The sequence below is a fragment of the Sitophilus oryzae genome, unplaced genomic scaffold (genome assembly GCF_002938485.1).
Source record: "Sitophilus oryzae breed Bouriz unplaced genomic scaffold, Soryzae_2.0 scaffold_336_pilon_pilon, whole genome shotgun sequence".
In the NCBI taxonomy this organism is placed as follows: domain Eukaryota; kingdom Metazoa; phylum Arthropoda; class Insecta; order Coleoptera; family Curculionidae; genus Sitophilus; species Sitophilus oryzae.
Window position 1 is genome coordinate 1 of NW_022146903.1, and position 21,738 is coordinate 21,738.

The 21,738-nt window shown below is 33.7% G+C and overlaps 4 protein-coding genes, 2 long non-coding RNA genes and 2 pseudogenes across 7 annotated transcripts; 5 read left to right on the forward strand and 3 right to left on the reverse strand.

Annotated features, from left to right (window-relative positions):
- The first annotated feature begins 6 nt into the window (after positions 1 to 6).
- On the forward strand, positions 7 to 1,379 carry LOC115884713 (phospholipase A-2-activating protein-like). Its single transcript, XM_030903359.1, has 5 exons — positions 7 to 15; positions 75 to 264; positions 850 to 990; positions 1,043 to 1,193; positions 1,298 to 1,379. Exons 2-5 carry the CDS (start codon positions 124 to 126, stop codon positions 1,339 to 1,341), a joined length of 477 nt encoding a protein of 158 aa, XP_030759219.1. The 5' UTR covers positions 7 to 15; positions 75 to 123; the 3' UTR covers positions 1,342 to 1,379.
- A 716-nt stretch (positions 1,380 to 2,095) lies between these two features.
- LOC115884715 lies at positions 2,096 to 2,706 on the forward strand. The gene is made up of 3 exons (XR_004050603.1): positions 2,096 to 2,140; positions 2,213 to 2,363; positions 2,424 to 2,706. It is a non-coding gene; the product is annotated as an uncharacterized LOC115884715 (long non-coding RNA).
- On the reverse strand, positions 2,558 to 3,349 carry LOC115884714 (NADH dehydrogenase [ubiquinone] 1 beta subcomplex subunit 7-like). Its single transcript, XM_030903360.1, has 3 exons — positions 3,151 to 3,349; positions 2,926 to 3,094; positions 2,558 to 2,872 (listed from the first exon to the last, which is right to left on the reverse strand). The coding sequence occupies exons 1-3, from the start codon at positions 3,269 to 3,271 to the stop codon at positions 2,791 to 2,793; spliced, it is 372 nt and encodes a 123-aa protein (XP_030759220.1). The 5' UTR covers positions 3,272 to 3,349; the 3' UTR covers positions 2,558 to 2,790.
- A 285-nt stretch (positions 3,350 to 3,634) lies between these two features.
- Positions 3,635 to 4,893, forward strand: LOC115884711 (60S ribosomal protein L10-like). Its single transcript, XM_030903357.1, has 5 exons — positions 3,635 to 3,687; positions 3,819 to 3,850; positions 3,907 to 4,065; positions 4,122 to 4,268; positions 4,524 to 4,893. Exons 2-5 carry the CDS (start codon positions 3,828 to 3,830, stop codon positions 4,858 to 4,860), a joined length of 666 nt encoding a protein of 221 aa, XP_030759217.1. The 5' UTR covers positions 3,635 to 3,687; positions 3,819 to 3,827; the 3' UTR covers positions 4,861 to 4,893.
- Positions 4,894 to 6,072: 1,179 nt separating this feature from the next.
- LOC115884716 (pyridoxal phosphate homeostasis protein-like) lies at positions 6,073 to 7,860 on the reverse strand. 2 transcript variants are annotated; one of them, XM_030903361.1, is made up of 4 exons: positions 7,617 to 7,860; positions 7,169 to 7,374; positions 6,758 to 7,106; positions 6,073 to 6,375 (listed from the first exon to the last, which is right to left on the reverse strand). In XM_030903361.1, the coding sequence occupies exons 2-4, from the start codon at positions 7,338 to 7,340 to the stop codon at positions 6,138 to 6,140; spliced, it is 759 nt and encodes a 252-aa protein (XP_030759221.1). In that variant the 5' UTR covers positions 7,341 to 7,374; positions 7,617 to 7,860; the 3' UTR covers positions 6,073 to 6,137. The 2 variants fall into 2 exon arrangements, with proteins under 2 accessions (XP_030759221.1, XP_030759222.1); XM_030903362.1 differs by lacking the exon at positions 7,617 to 7,860 and having other exon boundaries at positions 7,169 to 7,502.
- Positions 7,861 to 8,533: 673 nt separating this feature from the next.
- On the reverse strand, positions 8,534 to 15,747 carry LOC115884717 (annotated as a pseudogene).
- Positions 15,748 to 15,940: 193 nt separating this feature from the next.
- Positions 15,941 to 16,180, forward strand: LOC115884710. Its single transcript, XR_004050602.1, has 2 exons — positions 15,941 to 16,013; positions 16,073 to 16,180. It is a non-coding gene; the product is annotated as an uncharacterized LOC115884710 (long non-coding RNA).
- Positions 16,181 to 17,309: 1,129 nt separating this feature from the next.
- On the forward strand, positions 17,310 to 21,701 carry LOC115884709 (annotated as a pseudogene).
- The last annotated feature ends 37 nt before the right edge of the window (positions 21,702 to 21,738 follow it).

The following is a 21,738-nucleotide window of genomic DNA, read 5'->3' on the forward strand; positions in this document are numbered from 1 at the left end:
GATTAAAGTATCAGAGTGAGTCGGTACATTTGACCTACTATGAATTAGTAATTTTTTCTTTTTTAATTTGCTAGTTTGCCTGGTAAAGAGGCCCTGTACGAACCGGGTAAGAGGGCAGGTCAGATGAAAATGATACGCGAGGGAGGCAAGGTGGTTGCCTATACTTGGGTGTCGGAGGGTGATTCTAGCCATTGGGATAAAGTGGGTGACGTCATGGGAGGGACTGATAAAGATGCGTCGGGGAAAACGGTGTTTGAAGGCAAGGTAAGATCTATTTATTAAAACACAGGATCGCTATTATTTGTATTTTTATTTTATACTTAATTTACTTAACATACAATACACGAAGTTTGTAATTCTATCTAAAAATTATTTATTATGTTATTAAGTTTGTTTAACCTATAACTTCGGAGAATATCAAAAAAATAATGATAAAATTAGCTTTTAGCTTGCAACTTTTTTATTTTTTAATGAGAAATACTCGGAAATAAACGAACTATATTAACAATATTAGTATCTGTACTCTTTGAAAATGTTACATCATGAATCTAAAATGTCAATATTCCATGGATATACCGGGTGCGTCTCAAAAGTGGCTCACCCCTATAACTTTGTATATTACAAATCCAAATTTAAACTAAAATTACTATATTATATAAAAGTGTATATAAAGTATGCATGATGGATAACAAATGAAGTTTTCTATGAGCGTGGTGTCTTCCTTTTAGTTAGGATATTTCATCCATTTATAAGACACATTTACCATTCTTTTTTGTGTTTTATTATTAATCTAAGTATAAAAGTATTAATTTATTTTCATTAAAAAAAAATATATATTCTCTACTTCAGCCCTACGATTTTGTATTTAACGTTGACGTAGAAGATGGCAAACCCCCACTAAAACTACCCTACAACAGAGGCGATGACGTCTACCAAGCGGCTCACGCTTTTTTAGTAAAGAATTTACTACCAGGCGACTATTTAGAACAAGTACGTTCATATTTAAATTATTTTACAACCTTTATTTACAGTTTTCTTTAAGGTAGTCGATTTCATATTGAAAAACAGTAAAGAACAGTTTGTTCCACCTACAAACAACCAATATCAAGACCCTTTTACTGGGGGAAGTAGATATACCCCCAGTTATCAGTCGAATTCAAACCAAACAGGTGTTAATGTCGACCCTTTTACAGGTAAATTCTTATTTGTTTTATTTAAAAATGTTATTAAATCTTTTCTGTGAAACATAACCTATATTTTTTACTTTTTTACAAATCTATTGACTAATTTATTTTAGGCGGAAGCAGTTATTCTACAGCTGCTTCTAAAAAAGACTTCTAGTTCTGTGTCAGTGTCGAAAAGTGGAGCAAATACTGATCCATTTACAGGGGGATCAAGCTATACCACTACTATCACTAGGTATAGGATTGTCCAAATTCGGCTTTCACCATTCTAGGCAACATTAAGAGGTTACAATGGGTGAGAACCGAACTTAAAACACCCGGTATAGTGAGAAACCTCTATGTTTAATTATTTCTCTTGAGATGAAATTTGTCAAACTAAATCATTTTTTTTTCTATGTTAAAAAGACTTCAACCAGTTCATACTTTCCTATATATCGACATACAAAACTTTTGACACAGGATCCAAATGTCATCTTGAAAAAAAACTTAAAGAATTTAACTTTAACAGTACCCAAAAATAAAGTAATTGAAGGAAGAATTAGACAGTTTTTGGTGGATATTTGTGTGGGAATCCCTCAAAAGCCCCCAACACATTTGACCTACTGTTTAGGTTACTAGACTGGCCTGATGGTACTATAATTGAAATATTTAAAATCTCCAATTTCTTCAACTATATCTTCATTTCAGAGCTGGTTTTTCCAGTGCTGACATTGTAAGACTGGCTGTGAGGCACCAGAAGAACAATGAGGTTATATCGAAACCAACAACGGCATAATCATGCAAAAACTGTTGAGTTTCATTGGTGAAACTAAAATACCCAACAATACGATTCTGGCGTTTAGAACTCTATGTAATTTGTGTTGTCACTGGCCAGGAGAGAGAATTTAGTTTATAGTAATCCAGTTTGACATATTGGAGAATATCACATCTTTGGGTCATTTAAATAAAATGCACAGGTAGGTAAAAACTATATACAGAAGAAATTGTAGTATATGATCTAGGACATATATTTTTTTAATTTTTTTTAGATTGCCTTAGCCACAGTCCTACTCAACATGACTGTCTTGTCAATTAAAAAAAACGACGACGTATGTTTCTCAGTCCTAGCACAAGTACTACCTGATGTTCTAACCAAACTCACGGATCCAGAGTCTCATTTTAGAATCTATGTTGCCTTAGGTATGTATTTCATTTTAAAAAATATATTTTGTGTATTCTATGAACAAAATATACTTTAAGGGACATTAATTCAGCAGTCAAACTCTCACAAGACTGAAATTGTTCAGAGAGTGAACGATAACAGCAATTTCTTGACTACGTTACAGTTGCATAGTTTTTCTGGAGGAAATGAACTGGAATGCAAAAGAACGAACTGCGTGAAACAACTGCAAGCTTTACTTCAATAGTATACTTTAAAAAATGAATTTTTATAACAAGTGTTAAGCCAAATTAATTTATTTTTAAAAATACGTATGTAAAAGTTGGATACTTTAACAATATAGGTTTTGAAAGTGAATTTTAACTTAATTTTTTTATTTAATATCTTGTGTATATACAATAAATGACTAATAATCCAAACCTGACTAACAAAAATATATTGTTTTCCTTATCCACTGCGTCTCTTAGCTTCTTCAGCTTTGACTTTCAATCTGCGTTCTCTCTCGTATTCCTTAGCTCTAATAACAAAACTAAAACCGCAAAGAAGTTAAATTATTTAATACTAAGATAGAAAAGGACTTACTCTTCATATTTACAGTTCAAATAGGCGTGTTTTTCGTGCGAACATTTAACGACAAAAGGGAAAGTGTCTCTCCTGCATCTTTTGTAATCGATAGCGAGATCAGCACAAAAATCTCTGTGTTCAAGGGGGATTAACGCCGATTTTAATTCCGCATCGGTAACTTTCGATACTAAAAATAAAATAGATTGCTAATTTAAGGATTTAACGATAAAAAAGGTCTAAAACCTCTTTCGGGTCGTCCATTGGGGAAACCAAGTAACGGGTCAAACGATGGTTGTTCGGCTGGATCTGGTGTTACCTCGGGATAAAAGTATCGTTTTACACCACTACTCATTATAATTCCCATTGTTATTTAATAATTAGGGCTCAAATCTTGGTAATTAAAATCTACAGATCTCTCCCTGATTTGACAGTTAGGTTATGTAAGATCTTCTTCTTTTTTTATAGATATATATATATGTTTTATGGTCACAGCTGCCCGAGCTATCCAGCATAGTGGTATAAAATCCATCCTTGATTGGATACATAAAAATAGTTTTTTACTTTGCTAAAGTAGATTATCTGTATATCTTTGATTTTAAGGAAACCCATCCATGATTATAAAGTAAATCTGACCAAAGTGCCTGGCCGTATAGTCCTGGCAGCTTAGGCCGTGAAACCAATCAAGAAGAAGAATTCCAAAGTGTCAAAAATTTGACAAATATAAGTACCTAACTTCACACCCTTTAAAATTCTTTTTGTGGTCGCATCAGTGATTTGCAGGTTTGTTTTTTTAAATATTTTAACAATCTTTTCACAATATTGCACAATAACTTGATTTAAAGTTGTTAAATTAATCTATCTTGCCTCGAACTCATTTATTTTTAGTCTTGTAACTGTTTTTTTATTTTTAGGCCACGAAAATGGGGCGCCGTCCCGCAAGATGGTAAGTTTTGTTTTTGTTGCGACATTATCTCAAACATATATTTCTTGTTCTTTCAGTTATCGTTATTGTAAGAACAAACCCTACCCAAAATCAAGATTTTGTCGTGGTGTCCCAGACCCAAAAATCCGTATTTTTGACTTGGGTAAAAAGAAAGCAGCCGTAGATGACTTCCCACTTTGTGTTCATCTAGTTTCTGACGAATATGAACAACTAAGGTTTGCTAAAACGCTTTGTATATGTTTCTGAAACCAACAGAATGTATTTATTTTAGTTCAGAAGCCCTCGAAGCTGGTCGTATCTGCTGTAACAAATACCTGGTGAAAAATTGCGGTAAAGATCAGTTCCACATCCGTATGAGACTCCATCCTTTCCATGTTATCAGAATTAACAAGATGTTGTCGTGTGCTGGAGCCGATAGGTATGTACAAAGAAAGTTTGGTTTAATTTTTAAAGTATTTTGTCCCTGTGTTACTTGATTACATTAAATTTAATAGGTAGTTGAGCGTCGAAAGGGACATTACATTGAATTCAAATTTTCCACAAGCTCATTTTTTTTTTTTGTTAAATGTGGCTTACTAAAAATTTGAAACATTTTTATAGTATCTCAATAGAAAAATAACCTATGTTTTACTGATAAATAACAAGTAAGTAATTTTTGTTTGTGTTTTTATAGGCTTCAGACAGGAATGAGGGGTGCTTTCGGTAAACCTCAAGGTACCGTAGCCAGAGTCCGCATCGGTCAGCCGATCATGAGCGTCCGATCCACGGACCGTTTCAAGGCGCAAGTGATCGAAGCCCTGAGGCGTGCCAAGTTCAAGTTCCCCGGTCGTCAAAAAGATCTACGTGTCCAAGAAGTTCAAAGTGGTTTCACCAAATACGAACGTGATGTTTATGAGGATTTGAAGACACAGGGTCGGTTGGCATATGACGGTTGCAATGTACAATACAGGCCAGAACATGGACCTTTGAACGTCTGGAAAAAGGCTCAGGAAGACATTTTTTCAGCTTAAGTTTACAAAAATAAAGAGTTTTCTTTAAAAAAACGTGTTTTATTTAAACTCAGATTAATGTAATTTGTCCCTGTGTTACTTGATTACAAATATTTAATAGGTAGTTGAGTGTCTAAAGGGACATAACATTAAATTCAAATTTTCCACAAGCTCATTTATTTTTTCTGTTAAATGTGGCTTACTAAAAATTTGAAACATTTTTTTGTACCTTCATAGAGAAATAAGTAAATAAAGAGCTGTATCAATCTAAAGGTTGCTCTAGTTGGTCCAAACGCCATCAGAAACTAAAGAGTAATAAATAATATAAATAAATAAATACGTGTTTTATTTTATTTAAACTCGTGAATTTCAAATCCTTTCTTTTAGTATTGGAAACCTTCAAATAACCTTGCTTTCATTATGTTCATACAGGGTGTTTCGAAAAAAATGTGTCAGCTCTAGTGGGAATTTATTTTGATATTCACCTAGGTCCGATTCTGCTTTCTTTCGTAGTTACAGGGTGTTAAAGTTTTCATCTTTATTCGATTTATTATAATTTTTTTCCAAGTGCTTTTAGCGATTTGAATGAAATTTTGAGGGTAAAAGTTACTATAACTGCGACATATTTTAATGGCTAAATAAGTATCGACATATTCACCACGGACGCGCATCTGATTAATCACTGGAGTATTTTGAAGAGGCACGAATTCTGCAATGAATATCGGAATAATATACTGGGTGTCCCATTTAAAATCAAAGAAAAACATGCTTTTAAAAGCGACCAATGCTCAATATTAACTTTGCCTCACCCTGTGTAACTTTTCAAGTCAAGTTTTGGTTTGATTTTAAGTACAATCGTTATCTTGATTACACGTTAGCATGTACCAGATAAATTCCAATTTAGATAGCTTTTATTGAACTTTAAAATATCTTTTTCAGCTTTGTCAAAAATCTTACATTTTAGCCTTGTTTAAATTCATATACAAGGATTTTAGTCATATGGGTATGCTTAAACATAAACTTACCTTTGTTTTTTTACTAGAATCGAAAAATCATATAATATAAATATAGGACGCTCCATTACAAAAAATACAATTTCGATGTGTAACTTTCTTGAGTAAATTTTTTGCTCACAAAATTTTATTTCAATACAGTCATTCTTGGAGCCTCCGGGTCGTATGAGAGGCGCCACCCTGTATATTCTAATATGCACAAGTATCAAAATAAGCGTAATTTACTTTAAAATTATATTAAAATAAACTTCCAAATATAACAAAACAGAAAGACAGACATATATTTCAATTTTTCTTCTGCCTAACGCCAAAAATAGTTGTTCCAACCCTAACGTTCGTGCTTCCCATAGCGATGGCATGTTCAAAATCATTCGACATGCCCATAGACAAATTCAAATCTTTACAATCCAGCTTGAATTTTTCACAAACTTCATCTCTACATTTTTTTAAACAAATGAAATCCGGATTGGGACCATTTGACAGGTCATAGCCGAACATTCCAATTGTCATTAGTCCATCCAGTCTACAAAATAACTGTTTGTGTAAAAATTTGTGTCAAAACAGCTGAGGAATGAAAATCGATGATAATTTTGGCGAGGTCGAATGCTAGACGTCAGTTACTCATTATTCTTCTTTATTTTTATTGGCGCTTACTGCCAGATGGCCTTAAGAAGGTTGTTATTTATTTTTATATTGGGTAAAAATGATTTTTAAATGATGTAGGTAATTTTTTGGAAATAGATTTATGCCTCTGGAAACGTTCTATCTTTCTATAATTATTGCTGTTAAAAAATGACGTCTAGAGATTGCCCTCGCCAAAATTATCAATTATCATTCCTCTCCGTCTCTGACGCCGCTTTTTTTCGATCATACAGTATAAAAAAGATAAAATAACTGAATTCTACCTCAAATTAGGGCACTGATTCAGTACAAAATCTGCCAAGTTAGTCACTTCATCCGGTTTAATGCCATTTTTTTCTTCTTCACCACTTGTGTTGATTTGTATCATTACATTCAACTTTGAGTCAGAATTACGAAAGTTTGGCCAACTCTGATTCAGTTTGGAAGCAAGTTTTTCAGAATCCACAGTCTCTATTATATAGAGGTTCGGCAATGGAAGTATCTTATTGATTTTGTTATTTTGTAGGTGTCCGATGAAATGCCACCGTATCTCCTTACATTTTTCCAGAATCTCTGGATTAGTGGCTTTATCTACCAGTTCCTGAACATAGTTTTCACCAAAATGTCTTTGTCCTACAAAAAATCCCTTTTTTATTACCAAAAAATGATGAAACTCAAAACAGTATTTTTTTTACCAGCATTATACACTTCTATGATGTCTTCTACGGGTTTTGTCTTGCTAACAGCCAACAATCTTGGTGTAACATCTTGAAACTCAGCTGGGCGTTCTTTCGAAGCCTTTTCTATTCTTTGCCATACGCTTTTCAGGTTTTCACGTACAGTTGCTTCAGTCATTTTTTTAATCATTCTTCATCATACGATGTTTTGCAATTTATTATCGCTAAAACAATGCGATTGATAAGTGAATTTACTTAATTCAGAATAAGTATATACAATGCTAATATTAAATAAATAAATATATGAATTTATCACTATAATTTATCCTGTAATAACAGGAACCAAACCAAAAACAACTGTTGTACACTGTGTAAAGAATTATTGATAAATATAGCAAGTTAAGCTGATGTAATCTGTATTAATTCTTATAAACATAACATTTATAGAATAAATTTTAATATTTACCTTTGTAAAATAATTGTTTTGCAAGAATTTTCTATGGAGTTGTGATAAAAAAAACACGAATTTTCTCATTAATACTAAACCGTTTTGAACTAGAATGGGTCTCTAATAATTTATCTATAATTTAGAGGTTTTAATTTTCAATATTTTTAGAATGTTTTTAGATCAGACAAAGATACAGAAATAAAATAAATAATAAATAAATAAATCCTCTAAAAAATATATTGATTTTTGATGGCCTTGATCCACCATCTTGACTTGACCACAGATTTTGAATTTTGACATACATAATATAAATTTCAGGGTTGGGCACGTGTAATTTTTTTCTCAGAATTAGAATTTTTTACATGTAAAATATATAGATTTATTTTTTAAACTGTATAGAGATTTAAAAATAGAATTCGTATATCGTTTTGTTTAGTAGATTTATCACCAGATCTGCCATAAATTCCTGTTTCAAATATACTATTATATTATTATCTATACAGAGTGGTTTATATTAAATATGTATTTATACAGGGTGTCTCAAAAACATGTGCCATATCTCGTGGGGATTTTAATGCTAAAAAGTGTCCACATATTCACCAGTGACGTGCATATGGGTTATCACTAGAATATTTTTCTAAAAAAATATGTGCGTCACTGATGACATGGTTTTTTTGAAACACCCTATATACTAATATTAAAATATAAGTTGTATAATTGGAAGTTTCGAATTCGATAATATTGTCCCTTGTGTAAGTAATTTCACTACTCTATATGGCATTGTATATACAGGGTGAGTCAAAAACTTGGCATATCCCTTTCTGTTATTCACCCTGTATAAAACATTATATTTTATAAAGAAAAAAGTGTAGTTTACTGATTTTTACATTGTTCAACAACCTAAAATGAGAATTTAAAATAAAACTTCATATTCGTAACTTTTTATAACTTATTTATTTGATATTATAATCATTTTTTTACATTATAGACACTGATTTAACAACATCAAAATCGATAACAATAGACTCCTAAAAAGAATAATAAATCTGCTAGTTTAAAACCTAAAAAAAGAAGAAAAAAAAAACATAAAAATATTTGTTAAAATACTGAAAAAAGCCGTCGTATTGCTGCGATATTTCTTGGAATGTACCTCCCATACACATTTACAAATTTATTCTATACATACGTTAGTAACATATAGCGGGAAAAAAAACAGAAAATAAAAAGGGTGTATTTACAATTGCACATAGACAATATTTGATATCATATATCTAAGAAAATATGTTTTTAACAATAACGTCAAAAAAAATTAATTTTACTTTATTTATCTGCGGTAAAGGATGGTTTTTTGTGTGGAACTACCTTAACAACTATAAGGAAAATAACATGAGAATGACGTTTAGTGGCGCGAGTCCCTGGGATAGAACTCCGCCAGTGTTGCCGCTGGTATACGTTTCAACATCTCTTTGGGGAAGATACGCAGCAATTGCCAGCCGATATCCAGCGACTCGAACACCGTCCTGTTTTCGTAGTTGCCCTGCGAGATGAAGTTCTTCTCGAACTTCGTCAGGAACTCCAGGTAGAGAAGATCGTCGGGAGTCAAAGCCTCCTCACCACTACGGCCTTCATGGCTTGCACGTCGTCCTTACCAATGGCGTAGCGAAAGCGTACTGAAAGAATGAGAAAATAAGAATAAATAATATGTTTTAACGTCATAAATCATATCGACTAGGGAATGCAATCCCACACCAAAATCTTAATCCAGCAAACCCGCGGGATTAAAGAAATCAATCCGCGGATCCGCAAAATTGCGGGATTGTAAACAATAAATGCTCTTTTTCTCTCTCCGATTTTGGGATGCGGCTTGGACCAGGTTTAGACGCATCCATTGTGATTAAGATGCTATGTGGTTTTCGAAAATATATTTAGCGAATTCTCATATACAGGGTGTTTTATAATAATAGCGTACAAATTTGGTCAAGAATCTTTTTTTACTGAAAATTTACAATTTTGAAAAATCGAAATTTTAACTACGTCACGACTAATTTTATAAATAAAAAATATTATTCTGATGTTGAAGTTTTTTTAACTTGTGTTAGTTATCTGCTTTCAGATACACTCTATATTAATAATTTTTTGGCATATGCAGATGTACAAAGCTTTTTGTACCATTTAGGACCATCGTATAAAAAACGTTGTATTTTCCTTAAAACAAAAAAAACAAAAAAAATATCAAATTGTTTTTTTTTCTAATTTCAATACAGATTAGTCGTACTTGGTAAAAATTTCGATTTTAAAAATTGTAAATTTGCGGTAAAAAGATTCTTAAGCAAATTTTCACTCTTATAAAACACCCTGTATACGACAATTCGCTAAATATATTTTCATATTTTCGAAAACCACATAGTATCTTAATCACAATAGATGCATCTAAAACCTGGTCCCAAACCGCATCCCAAAATCTTTTTGAGTTCAAGAGATATTCAACTAATGGCCAAGCCGTAAGGGGAATCCCTGGTGTCGATCCGCACGGTAAATCCCGGCTTCGATCTCGCGGAATCACAGAGGGATCCCCTACATTTGCGGGATCCAGCATTTGCTGGGATTGCATTCCCTAATATCGACATTGACACTTAAGTCTATAAACCTAATGAACTAAATGAAATTTTGGCAAAAATGTTTAAATTTGTCGTATAATTTAAAATTCCGTGCAGCTCTTCATTTTACTTTATAGAGCAAATGATTGTAACAGATATTTTATTTAGATTAAAGCTGCAAAAATTAGTTTAAATCGAATTTTATTATCGCTATGTTGGTCACATTGCGCCGCGTTCAGCTTTAACGTTGTCGTTTATTATTTGACAATTATCATAATTCAGTCATTATATTTTGTATAATATCGTGTTGTTGTTAAATCTTTGTGAGTAATTCTAGTTTTTTTTGCCTATTTTTCATAGTCTTTTTTTAAAAATTGTACTTTTTAGGTACAGCAACAGTTCTTTAAGAACTAAATTTTCAAGTTTTTATATTGCATTTCTTGAAATTGTGTGTTGAAAAATATGTCGAAGCATTTGAAACAATCAAAGCAAAAACCTTGTAGCTTCCCTGATAAACTATTTTTTGAATGAGAACGTGACAATAAAGGTCCTTTTTACCCTTGACTGCAGTCAGAGAAGTAAGTTTAATTGATGACACGAGAGAGCTAAGGGAACGATCATGTTCGCATACAAAACCGACTAGTAGACGAACTACAATCGGATGAGATTCTGGGGAATGGTCTCGGATCTCACACCACCAATCCAACTCTTGACGCGCACCTACAACGTCCTGTTTCCGAATAGGGACGAATGGGATAAGCCGTGAAACGGCTTATTACTTGCGAAATGTGTTGGTACACGGACGGATCCAAAGACGATAAAGGATCTGGCGCAGGAATTTACTGCAGCAGTCCAAAGACTGAGATCTACCACAGTCTTGGAAAACACACCACAATTTTCAAGCTGAGCTATATGCTATTGAAACCTGTGTGCAACTGCTGGTAGAACAGCAATACACCGGGAAAACAATAAGCATATTTTTCGGATAGTCAAGCCGCGTTGAAAGGACTTGGAGGCAACGAAAAGCACGTCCATGACGATTCTCTTCATTGTAAAACTACTCAATATATTGGAGATAGGAACAAAGTGTCGCTAATATGGATATCGGGACATGTCGGCCTAGAGGGGAAATGACGTGCTGATTCCTCGCCAAAACTGGTGCAGGCTCGCCATTCGTGGGCCCAGAACCGACACTTAGCGTACCAAAAATCTCGCAAGAGACAGGCTCTGTGAATGGGTTAGGGGTGCGACGTTTCGGGACTGGTATGACAGTCCCCGGAATGGAACATGCCAAGACAATCATAGCAGGGGCCATCCAAACGTAGAACAGATGAATTTCTCTAAGGCTGGTAGGAACAGAGCGCGTACGCTTACTGCAGTATACACGGGCCACTGCCGGCACAGATCACACCTACAGAGAATGGGACTGGTGGAAGACGCCGAATGTCGACTCTGTATGGAAGATGACGAAACAATGAAGCACGTTATGTGTACCTGCCACGCTGGGGGCAGGACCAGGTTTGAGGTGTTTGGCAAACCCACGCTAGACCTTTCAGACCTAGAAAGACATATCACCCTCGGACACCAACGGCCTATGTTAAAAGGCGCTGGGTCTTGAGGGGTGAACTTTAATGCTCTTTTCTATTAAAGAGCTTGTAGAAACTGAGCTACAATGGCTGCCCTCAATCCCAGCCGGCTGCCGACCGGGTCTCAATAAACTATCTTTCTCGCGCTTATAGATACTCATAAGACTTTTTTGTCGCGCTCATTTAAAATCTTTATTCGCGTCTGGCAAGTATTAAATCCCATTGAATTCGTCTGGCAATTAACACATATTTTTTAATATCATCTACTAAACACGCTGTAAAAATTTTAGAATGCCTAAAGTATGTTTTCCAGGTATAATAATTAAACATATTTGGAATGGTCTGGTTACACTTTAAACCCGGAAAAAAAGTCTGGCACACTTATTTCTAGGTTAAATAGATGCTAAAATTTAAGAATAATCAAATTTTGCCTAAAGAATGTTTTTTGGATTTATTTTTTTGCAAATGTTATGGGTTGCGCAGTAGCGAAATACCCCCAACCCCCCAGCCAGACTTAGGATTCTGGGTTCACCAGTTAATAAACTATACATTTTTAGTTACTCTAGCTTGCCTAAAATATGTTCTCTAAATATGTCGTCAGCTCTAGGCTATAATATCACCCTCAACCCTCAACTGTAACCCTCTTATTACCTTACCCTATCTTGTTATTACCACTTATGATGTTTGTAAGATGTGGTTTCACTTCAATAACAACAACTGACATACTTTAGTATTTTTTTTGTTAAAATTACAAAATTATGGTACTTTAAAAAAAATAAACTAGTTTTACAAAAACCTTTACTTACCAACTGGTTAGAAACGTCAGAATGGTCTTTCCTGGTCATGCCCTCCCGATAGCGGACTTCATCAGACGGGACAGAGATGGCAGCACGTTGACAGGTGGGTAGATTTGTCTGTTGTGCAGCTGACGGTCGACGTAGATTTGACCTTCGGTAATATACCCGGTCAAATCGGGAATAGGATAGGGTAATATCGTCGTTAGGCATAGTCAGGATGGGAATCTGGGTGATGGAACCCGTTCCTACCCTCGACACGGCCAGCACGCTCGTAGATGGTGGCCAAATCGGTGTACATGTAAACCGGGAAACCACGACGTCCGGGTACCTCCTCTCTGGCGGCGGATACCTGGAAAAAGTGATGAGGTTATGACTATACAGGATACTGCAACAGTGCATCAGGTATCTGTTAAGCTTTTTGAATAAAAAGATTAAGGCAGGAGCATATCAAAAATCTTAGAATGAATGCGACGGGGTCCTAAAATGGCCGACTTAAATTCCGGTTTATCAGTGCCGTTCTAATTATATTTCAAACGTGTAAAATGTGATGTTGGGTGGACTCAATAACTTGTTGTTTTATTTTATGTTGTCAATAAATGTTGGTAGTTATTAAAATTGTTATAAAAATGTATAATTCTAATAAAAATCGATAAGTTATAATAATTATTTAATAACAAAAACATCCGATACGCTACTGAAGCAGGTTAAGTCATATTGACGCATCTAAATTCGTTGACAAGTAGTAAGTTTTGTCATAATTTCCTTCTTCTTGAGTTACTACCTCTAAACAACTATCAGATCGTAGAATAAATAGTAAATAACATAAAATAAGCTCACTAAAGACTGACAAATCTCAAAATTTCGAATCAAATTCAAATGTGTCAAATAAATCGTCAAACAGAACTGCCAAGGATACCCCACCCTATAGCCTCACCGTCTATTATACTACCAATCTTTTTATTCAAAGTTAATATCAGGAGAGTAAAAACTACTTCTTTTACGTGTAAAATATTTGTGAAAAGCAAAAACACAATTCAATTTTGGGATTAGTAAAGTTACTTTTTAAATACGCTGTTTTCCGTTTTAATGACAACTATTGTAAAAATTTCATTCAAATTGTTTGAACTTATGTTCAAAGAAAATTTTAGGTGTGTTTTACATCAAATAAAAAAAAACAGAAAAGGACAGATATACATATGCCTAACCATGGTTAATATTTCCCATTTTAATCCCCTTTGTAATCTCGTTTATAATTTTATTTTTAAATTATATTTTATTGAATTTGTTTTATTAAGAAACAAAACGTCACAATAAAATATCAGCTAGAATTAATTTTCTCAGTGTATTTGAAAAAAAATTCAATAAAATCATTGACATTTTTCTTTTCGATTGTACAAGTGAGTTTAACTGTCAAAATATGTGACTTCAAGGTCAAAAATTTAGGACACAAAACTCAAAGGAACTGAACTTACTGTCGCTTCTGTATAATTAAAATTATACCTTCATTCATTTTTTTTCTTGCTTAAAATAGATCACACAAATATTTACAGAGTGCGTTATATTTACCAACATTTTTGTTTATCATACTAATTACTCATACATATTTTAATATAATTTTTTGAATAAAATTAAAAAGCTGAATGAATAGAAAAAAAAAATTAAAATTGCCTACAAAAAATATTCATGGTTTATCAATAAAAAAAAACAATATATGAATTGAACTAGTATCTTTTAATACCATTTTTTATTAAAATTATATAAATAAAGGTACTTACTTCACGCAAAGCTTCAGCATAGGAAGACATGTCAGTTAATATAGCAATACGTGCTTCTCGCATTGATAGGCCAAAAATTCAGCAGCTGTCAAAAAGCCAAACTTGGTGTAATAATTCTTTCAATAGTTGGATGGATTGGCCAAGTTCAAGAACAAGCATACATTCTCCATGAACCATTCTCTTCGAAATCTTGCTTTGAAGAATCTATGAAAAAAAAACCATTAAGTAAAATACATACAAAAACTATTTTTTACCTGGCGGTTTCCATGTTGACACCCATGGCAGCAAACACAATAGCAAAGTTGTCTAAGCATGGTCGTCTAATTAACTGATTTTCCAGGTACTTTTACTAGACCAGCCTGTCTACAGATCTGGGCAGCAATTTCGTTGTGAGGTAAAACCAGCAGCGGAGAAAATGGGGATTTTTCTGACCACGGGCAATAGAATTCATGACATCAATAGCTTAGAGATACGGTTTGGATCATTTCTTCTTCTGGGTAAATACGCGACCAAGGGTTAATGGGTTGTCCCTGAATGTCCAAAGAAGTCCTCAGCCAAAATTGGAGGTCCTAATCAAACGATTTTTTGATGAGTAATACTTCAAAAACACTAAAACTCACTTACAGCTTTGTCGATAGGCTTTCCTGAGCCGTTAAAACTCTTCCCAACATGTCTTCTGATACAGGGGTTCTCAAAATATCTCCGGTGAACTCACATAGTGTGTTTTTAGCGTCAATGCCTGATGTTCCTTCGAATACTTGAACGACAGCCTTGGAACCGCTGACTTCCAGAACTTGGCGGACCTAAGACTTCCATCGGCCAATTTCAGTTCGACGATTTCCGTTGAATTCCAAGGAAATTTCACATCTTCGAGAATGACCAAGGGTCCATTCACACCGGACACCGCAAATCTTGTAGGCTTTAAAAACGAAAGATATTGTAAAGGGTGGCAGTCATATGTATGGTCACATGACACAAAACATCGATGTTTTTTAACGAATATTACCCCGAAAAACTTAGTTTTTATAACAAATAAAAACCGTCTAACGCATTATTACTCGATATTCGTCACTTATAAACGGCCTAAATAGCAAATTAAGGGTCCGGCCCCAAATTTAAATGGAACTTTTTCGATCTTTCAAGTCTCGAGATCTAGCGATTAGAAAAACACCAAAAAAATACTCACTCAATCTCTGGGCTGCGATACGAAATCTCCTGGACACTGCGAGGACGTGTTCCCTGGTGGCCTGTTTGGCCGATAAACTCGACTCGGTAAGACATTTTAGACCCAAGTTTTTACGTGTCTGCCAAACCAAAATCCACCATCGACTGACAAAAACTTTAATTTTCTGACACGTGACGTTTCAACTGACAGTTCTTGCGTAATTTGTCATGTGAGCTCTTGTAATTTCTGCAGTTTTCTATAACTGGGTCCATCTATCGGACAGTAGAAGAAGTAAAAAAATCTTGGAAGGATTTCTATTTTATCGGCCTTATTTATTTTTAATTTAAATATTTAAGAAAAATAACTTAAACTGTTTAGAAATAATTGAGAATTACAGGAAATACCGTAAATATTTGTGATTAATTAAATAATAATCATAAATAACATTTTACCACTGATATAATCCATAATCTGTAAACGTCAATCGAATCGCACGTACTTGTCAAAAATAATTTAAACCTGTGTACGGTTCATAATATTTTTAATTTTTTCAGCTAGTATCAATTTCCATCTAGCTTGTTACGGGTGGGATAAACCTTCAAATCCAGTTCTACGTGTACGATTCATTTCCTGGCTGTATAAACCCCCAGAAAAACATGGCAGTAACATTAAGAAGTTTGTCCAACAAGATTGGAGCTAGGGCTTTGCCCCCTGAAGGCAGTGGCGGCTCCCAGAACTTATTTTACGTACGTTAACGAACCTGCTCAACCCATTCAGGGAAAAAGAACCCAAATGGGTGACCGCAGAGGAGGCTTTTCAAGATTTACAGTCAGGTATGTGAGCCATATCAAATATGGTATTTTATACATATTATTGACAATGAGATTAATGCAACTTAAATGCACGCTAGTGAACTTTGGTCTTTGATATTGTACGTTCTTTCAATAATAAGCTTTGTTACTTGACTGGTATGTGGTTTATCAAACGCTGAATTAATATGTCTAATTCAGTTTTTAACGTGGTAAATTTGTTATTCAAATATTTCTATTTTTGATTAAGTTCTCGAGTTTTTTTCTGTTTGTTATTTTAATTAGGGACATCTCCAATCAGTTTTAAAATAATATTAAACATAGACTTGGCCTGTTTGATTATTTTTCAGTTAAGAAACATATTTTTATTGAATATTTTGAAATATTTCTGATAAAAGTATTAAAGTATTTAATTCAGTAATAACTCATTTCTTTATCTTGTTTCTGTATCATGAGGTGTTCTTTATTTGACTGGAAAATATTATATATTAATTTGTAGAATTGATATAATTTATTTCTGTGTGAAATCTATTATTAGAAGAGATGTTTTTTTTCAGTCAAGAATTGAAGCAAAGTGTTAGACTAATAAATATGGCTTATTTTTCATTAAATTAGCTATATTTTGAACATGAAGTTTATTGGCACAGAACGTTCACATCCAGACTTTATCCTGATATTATTGGAATATTTAGATCAAATTCTATTTTAATAGTCTATTTATAGGACCAAATTCTAAGAAAATTGTTTTATTTTTCTTACATCTATTTATCAAACTCGTATAAAATGTACTTAATTATATGCTTGAGTGGTGTTTATTTGTAGTTTGTAATACAATTTTCTGTGAAATGATGAAAATTTTTAAAATTTCTATAGAAATGTTTGGTTTATTTAAATAAATAATAAAGTTTCAGATGTAATAAATGCCTGATTTTTTTTGGGTGTATCTTTTTAGGCCAAACAGTTTTTCTCAGGGGGCTGCGTGGCCACCCCTATAGCCCTGTTGACAGCTATGACAGAAGTGGGTAAAAAGAAAAACCTAAAAGACATTACAGTTTGTCATATGCACACCGGAAGGTCCATGGCTTACACTGACCCTTAATTGTGAGGGTATTTTTAGGCAAGTCAAACTATAGAAAATATTTCTCCATTTCTTCTATTTTATGGAGTTATTATTTGTAGGTCTTGTTCGTTTTTTATGGGAGGCAATGTGAGGAAGGCTGTAGCTGATGGCAGGGGTGACGCTTATTCCCATATATTTTGTCAGAAATCCCACTTCTGTTTTATAAACAAATTATCAAGCCTGACATAGCTGTTATTCAGGTAAAAATTGTTTTTAAATAGATAAATAGTTTACATAAAATGATAATTTATCCCCAGAAACACGCCTATGTTTTTTTTTTAAATTTCTTGTATATTTTACAAAACTTTTTAGAGCTACAGATAGAAGTACTTATATTTAGCTATTTTAAAATCACAACAGAACTTAATGAAAAAATAATCCTTATTAGTTTGTAATAATAGTTATTCTTGCGATTACAATTTTATGCTTGGAGTACATCAAAATACATTTAAATTATCTATCTAGCAACCATTGTCCGCATTGATATTTAAGTACATAAAGATAAGGTTGTTTAGAAAGCAAAAAATAAAACATAAGACTATTTATTTAAAACAGTTTTATCAATTGTAAATAATTTACTACTTAGTATAGAGTCACTGTACGTTTTTATGTGATAAAGAAATATAAAATAAAACTATGTCCCAGTTAATGAGATTTAAATACCATATACATTATCGAAAAAAAAAAAACGGCGTCAATGACTGGCTGGTGAATGACAATCGATGATAATTCTAGCGAGGTCAAGCCCTAGATGTTATTTACTTGACCTATACTACTCTTCTAAATTTCCTATAAAGTAGTGTTAATTTTGACAAGTTTTTTATGTCAATTTTTAATGACGTATAGAGATTGACCTCGCCAAAAATTATCAACGATTGTCATTTTCCCAGCTGTCTTTGGACGCCGTTTTTTTCGATTATGGTGTGACTGATATATAAATATACAGGAATAACAAATGAATAAATTTGAGAAAAAAACGGCGAACCAATCAAAAAAATATATGAATATCCCTTCTTTTCTCAGAATAACAGTCTTGCCCCTGAATTTTTCTCGCACTATTCCATTTACACCCTGTATATCAAAGTACCTTTTTACCCTTAACTACGTCAGGAGAAGTATATTATGTTGGCTACAAGTTTTTAATTTAAACTTTTCGTCTAGTTATAACGTGCAGTTCAATGTTGCCAGATTTTTTAATTTTTCCCCAAATCTACTGATTTTCGTTTTAGACATTAGAACCAGTAAAAAAATGATCGATTTTTTTTTAAAGATACATAATTATACCAGGTTTCGCCGCCAGATCAGCATGGTTACTGCAGTTTAGGTACCAGTGTCGATTGCGTCAGAGCCGGTATGACGCATTCAAAAAATAATCGTAGGTAGGTGAGACTTTTTTGAAAAAGAAACACTTTTTAGGCCATAATCTATTTTTTTCTATTTATTTTTTTTAGCTCAAGGTGAATCCCAAGTTGCCTAGAACGTTCGGCGACGGTATTATCCACATCAGTCACATAGATTACGCTGTCAAAGTCGATACACCGTTGCCAGTTCACGGCGGCAAACCGCCCAGCAGAAGTCGAAACGAAGATCGGCAAAAATATCGCCGAAAATTTGGTCGAAGATGGGGCAACGCTGCAAATGGGTAAGTAACACTTGACAACGCTGCAAATATAGCCCTTTTCCGGTTACTTTATTATAAATATTTTTTCACTCTAAGGCTCAGATTGATAGACGAAAAGGCTCCAGCATTGCCCGATTTTTTTTTTCATTAGAATTTTTTCAATTGTAATATTATGTTTAATTCCTAGTCTGAAGTACAAATTGGCGAATTTAAAAAATGCGGTATTTGCGAGATTATATATTTTTTCAGTAGATTTACTGATTTTTTTTTAGATTTTAAATCAGGTATTGGAACTATACCCAATACAATTCTTACTGATGTGGAAATCTGTTCTGAGATGTTCGCCAAAATACAAATGCACCGACGTTGCCAGACTTGTAATTTTTCAATAGAATTGCCGAATTATAATATTATGTTTATTTTCTACTCTGAAGCTCAAATTGGCGAATTTAGAAAAAATTGCGGTGTTGCCAAACTTACATTTTTTTCAGTAGATTTGCTGATTTTAAATATTTCAAAATTAGGTATTGGGAAGCATACCCGATGCCGTTTACCGCTCTAACCAATCACAAGGATCTGGGAATCCATTCTGAGATGTTTGCCGGGGGCGTGATCGACCTGGTGAACAGGGGTTGCAATAACCAACAACAGGAAGATCATTCACAAAGGCAGGAGGGTTTCTTTCCTTATTGGAACACGCAGGCGCTGTATGACTTCGTTGATAATAATCCATTTATTGAGATGTTGGTGGATTATTGTGAATAATACCCAGTAAGTTCATAAAGATAATTAAAGTATATTTTTTTCGTATTTCGCAAAATTCGCTCAATATAAATATAAGAAATAATTATACAAATCATATCCATGAAAAACAAACTAATATTGAATAGTTTTTAAATCTTCTTTTCTCTTGCTAGGTATTGCAAGGGAACCCAAGGGATGACAGCCATCAATTCGTGCATAGAGAATGTAGATTTGACCAGGACAGATAGTCTCAGAGACTCGATAGGTACAAGGATGTACTCAGGGTTCGGAGGTCAAGTTGACTTTTTACGAGGTGCTGCCGAAGGTTTTGACGGAAAAGGCAAGCCCATCATCGCTCTGCCCTCCACAACGAACAAAGGGAGATACTAAGATAGTCCCAACGATCAAACAAGGTAGGTTTTATCCTGTCAGATTTTGTTACTTTCACTCTATATATTCTGTTCGACGAGAAAATCCTGGACAGTGATTGATGTGTCTGTCATTTTAATTTCAAACTAGTTTATTTTATTTTACAAAGAAATAAGTTGGTACAAATTATTGTGTTTAATAAAACACTACATACAACAAATCTATAGGCTTAGTGCATTCCCGCCGGCGCTGCCACCATCGGAGAACATCGTAAACAATTAGTACTTGCAATACACGGATTTAAATGGCGAGAATATGAAACATTTATTATTAAGTGTTAGGAAGTATAATTTGTGAAAATTCTAAAACTAAAAATAAAAAAGTAAATATTTTGATATCAGCAGAAGGTCTAACTTGTATTATAATTTATTATACTAGTTAAAAACTTTTTATATGAGTTCAATTACGGTAGCGAGCATAGTTTTAATCATCGGTTTGCTAGTGGGGCATAATTGGGGCTATTTCGAAAGGCAGAAACTATAACGAATTTTTTTTAAGGTACATAATTATAATTTTAGAAGATGTTCATAAAACATTTAGTCACTAGGTGATTAAAAAAAGTATACCATTAATATTGCTAATTATATTTTATCCTCTCATATATATGTCTATTCAATTTTTTGATTATGCAACGAGCACTTTGTTTACTCACTTGTTTCGTCGAACTGCTTGAATCCATTTTTTGCTTTTGATCAAATCGGTGTGAGAAACTATGAGAGTTATAAAACGTTGCTTCGGGAGAGTTGAATATCCGGGAAAGTTGAGTTATCGAATGTTATTGCACCCAACAACGCCCTAATTACGCTCTTCTTTACGCGTTAACATTTTTTTCGGCAATTTTATTAACATTTGAAATTGTCACAGCACAACACGACGCGACCTAGTTCAGGAATTCTTTTCACTTATTTTTACTACCGAAACTGCTTTACATCATACAAACCTCGTGTACCTGAATGTTTTATAGCCTCAATAACTGCACTAGCAAAAACTAAAATACTTAAATATTATGGCAAAACCACGATTTCAATATTATTTTAACGCGATCAACATATATGTACTGATAATTTCCGATTTTTGCTCTTGAAGCGTTATTTGTTGAAATCAAGCCTATAAAAAGAACCATTTCTTACTTTCAATCTTCCTTCGAGAAACTTCCTGCATTTATTTTAAGCCGTTTTAAACAAATTCCTTTGATTTTAGGTGCCGGAGTTGTCACGACAAGGGCGCATGCTCACTACGTAGTGACAGAACACGGGATCGCCTACCTGTTCGGTAAATCGCTGAGAGACAGGGCTCACGCTCTGATAAATATCGCCCATACTGATCACAGGGAGGCTCTAGAAAAAGCAGCTTTCGACCGCTTGAAAGTGATGCCATCGCCTTAGATTTATAGACAGTAATAATTTATATAAGTTAAAAACAGCGCGCGCACATACAAAATATTGTTATTATTTTTTATATAGGCCTCTGAATTCTCTTGTAAAGTAATAAATATTG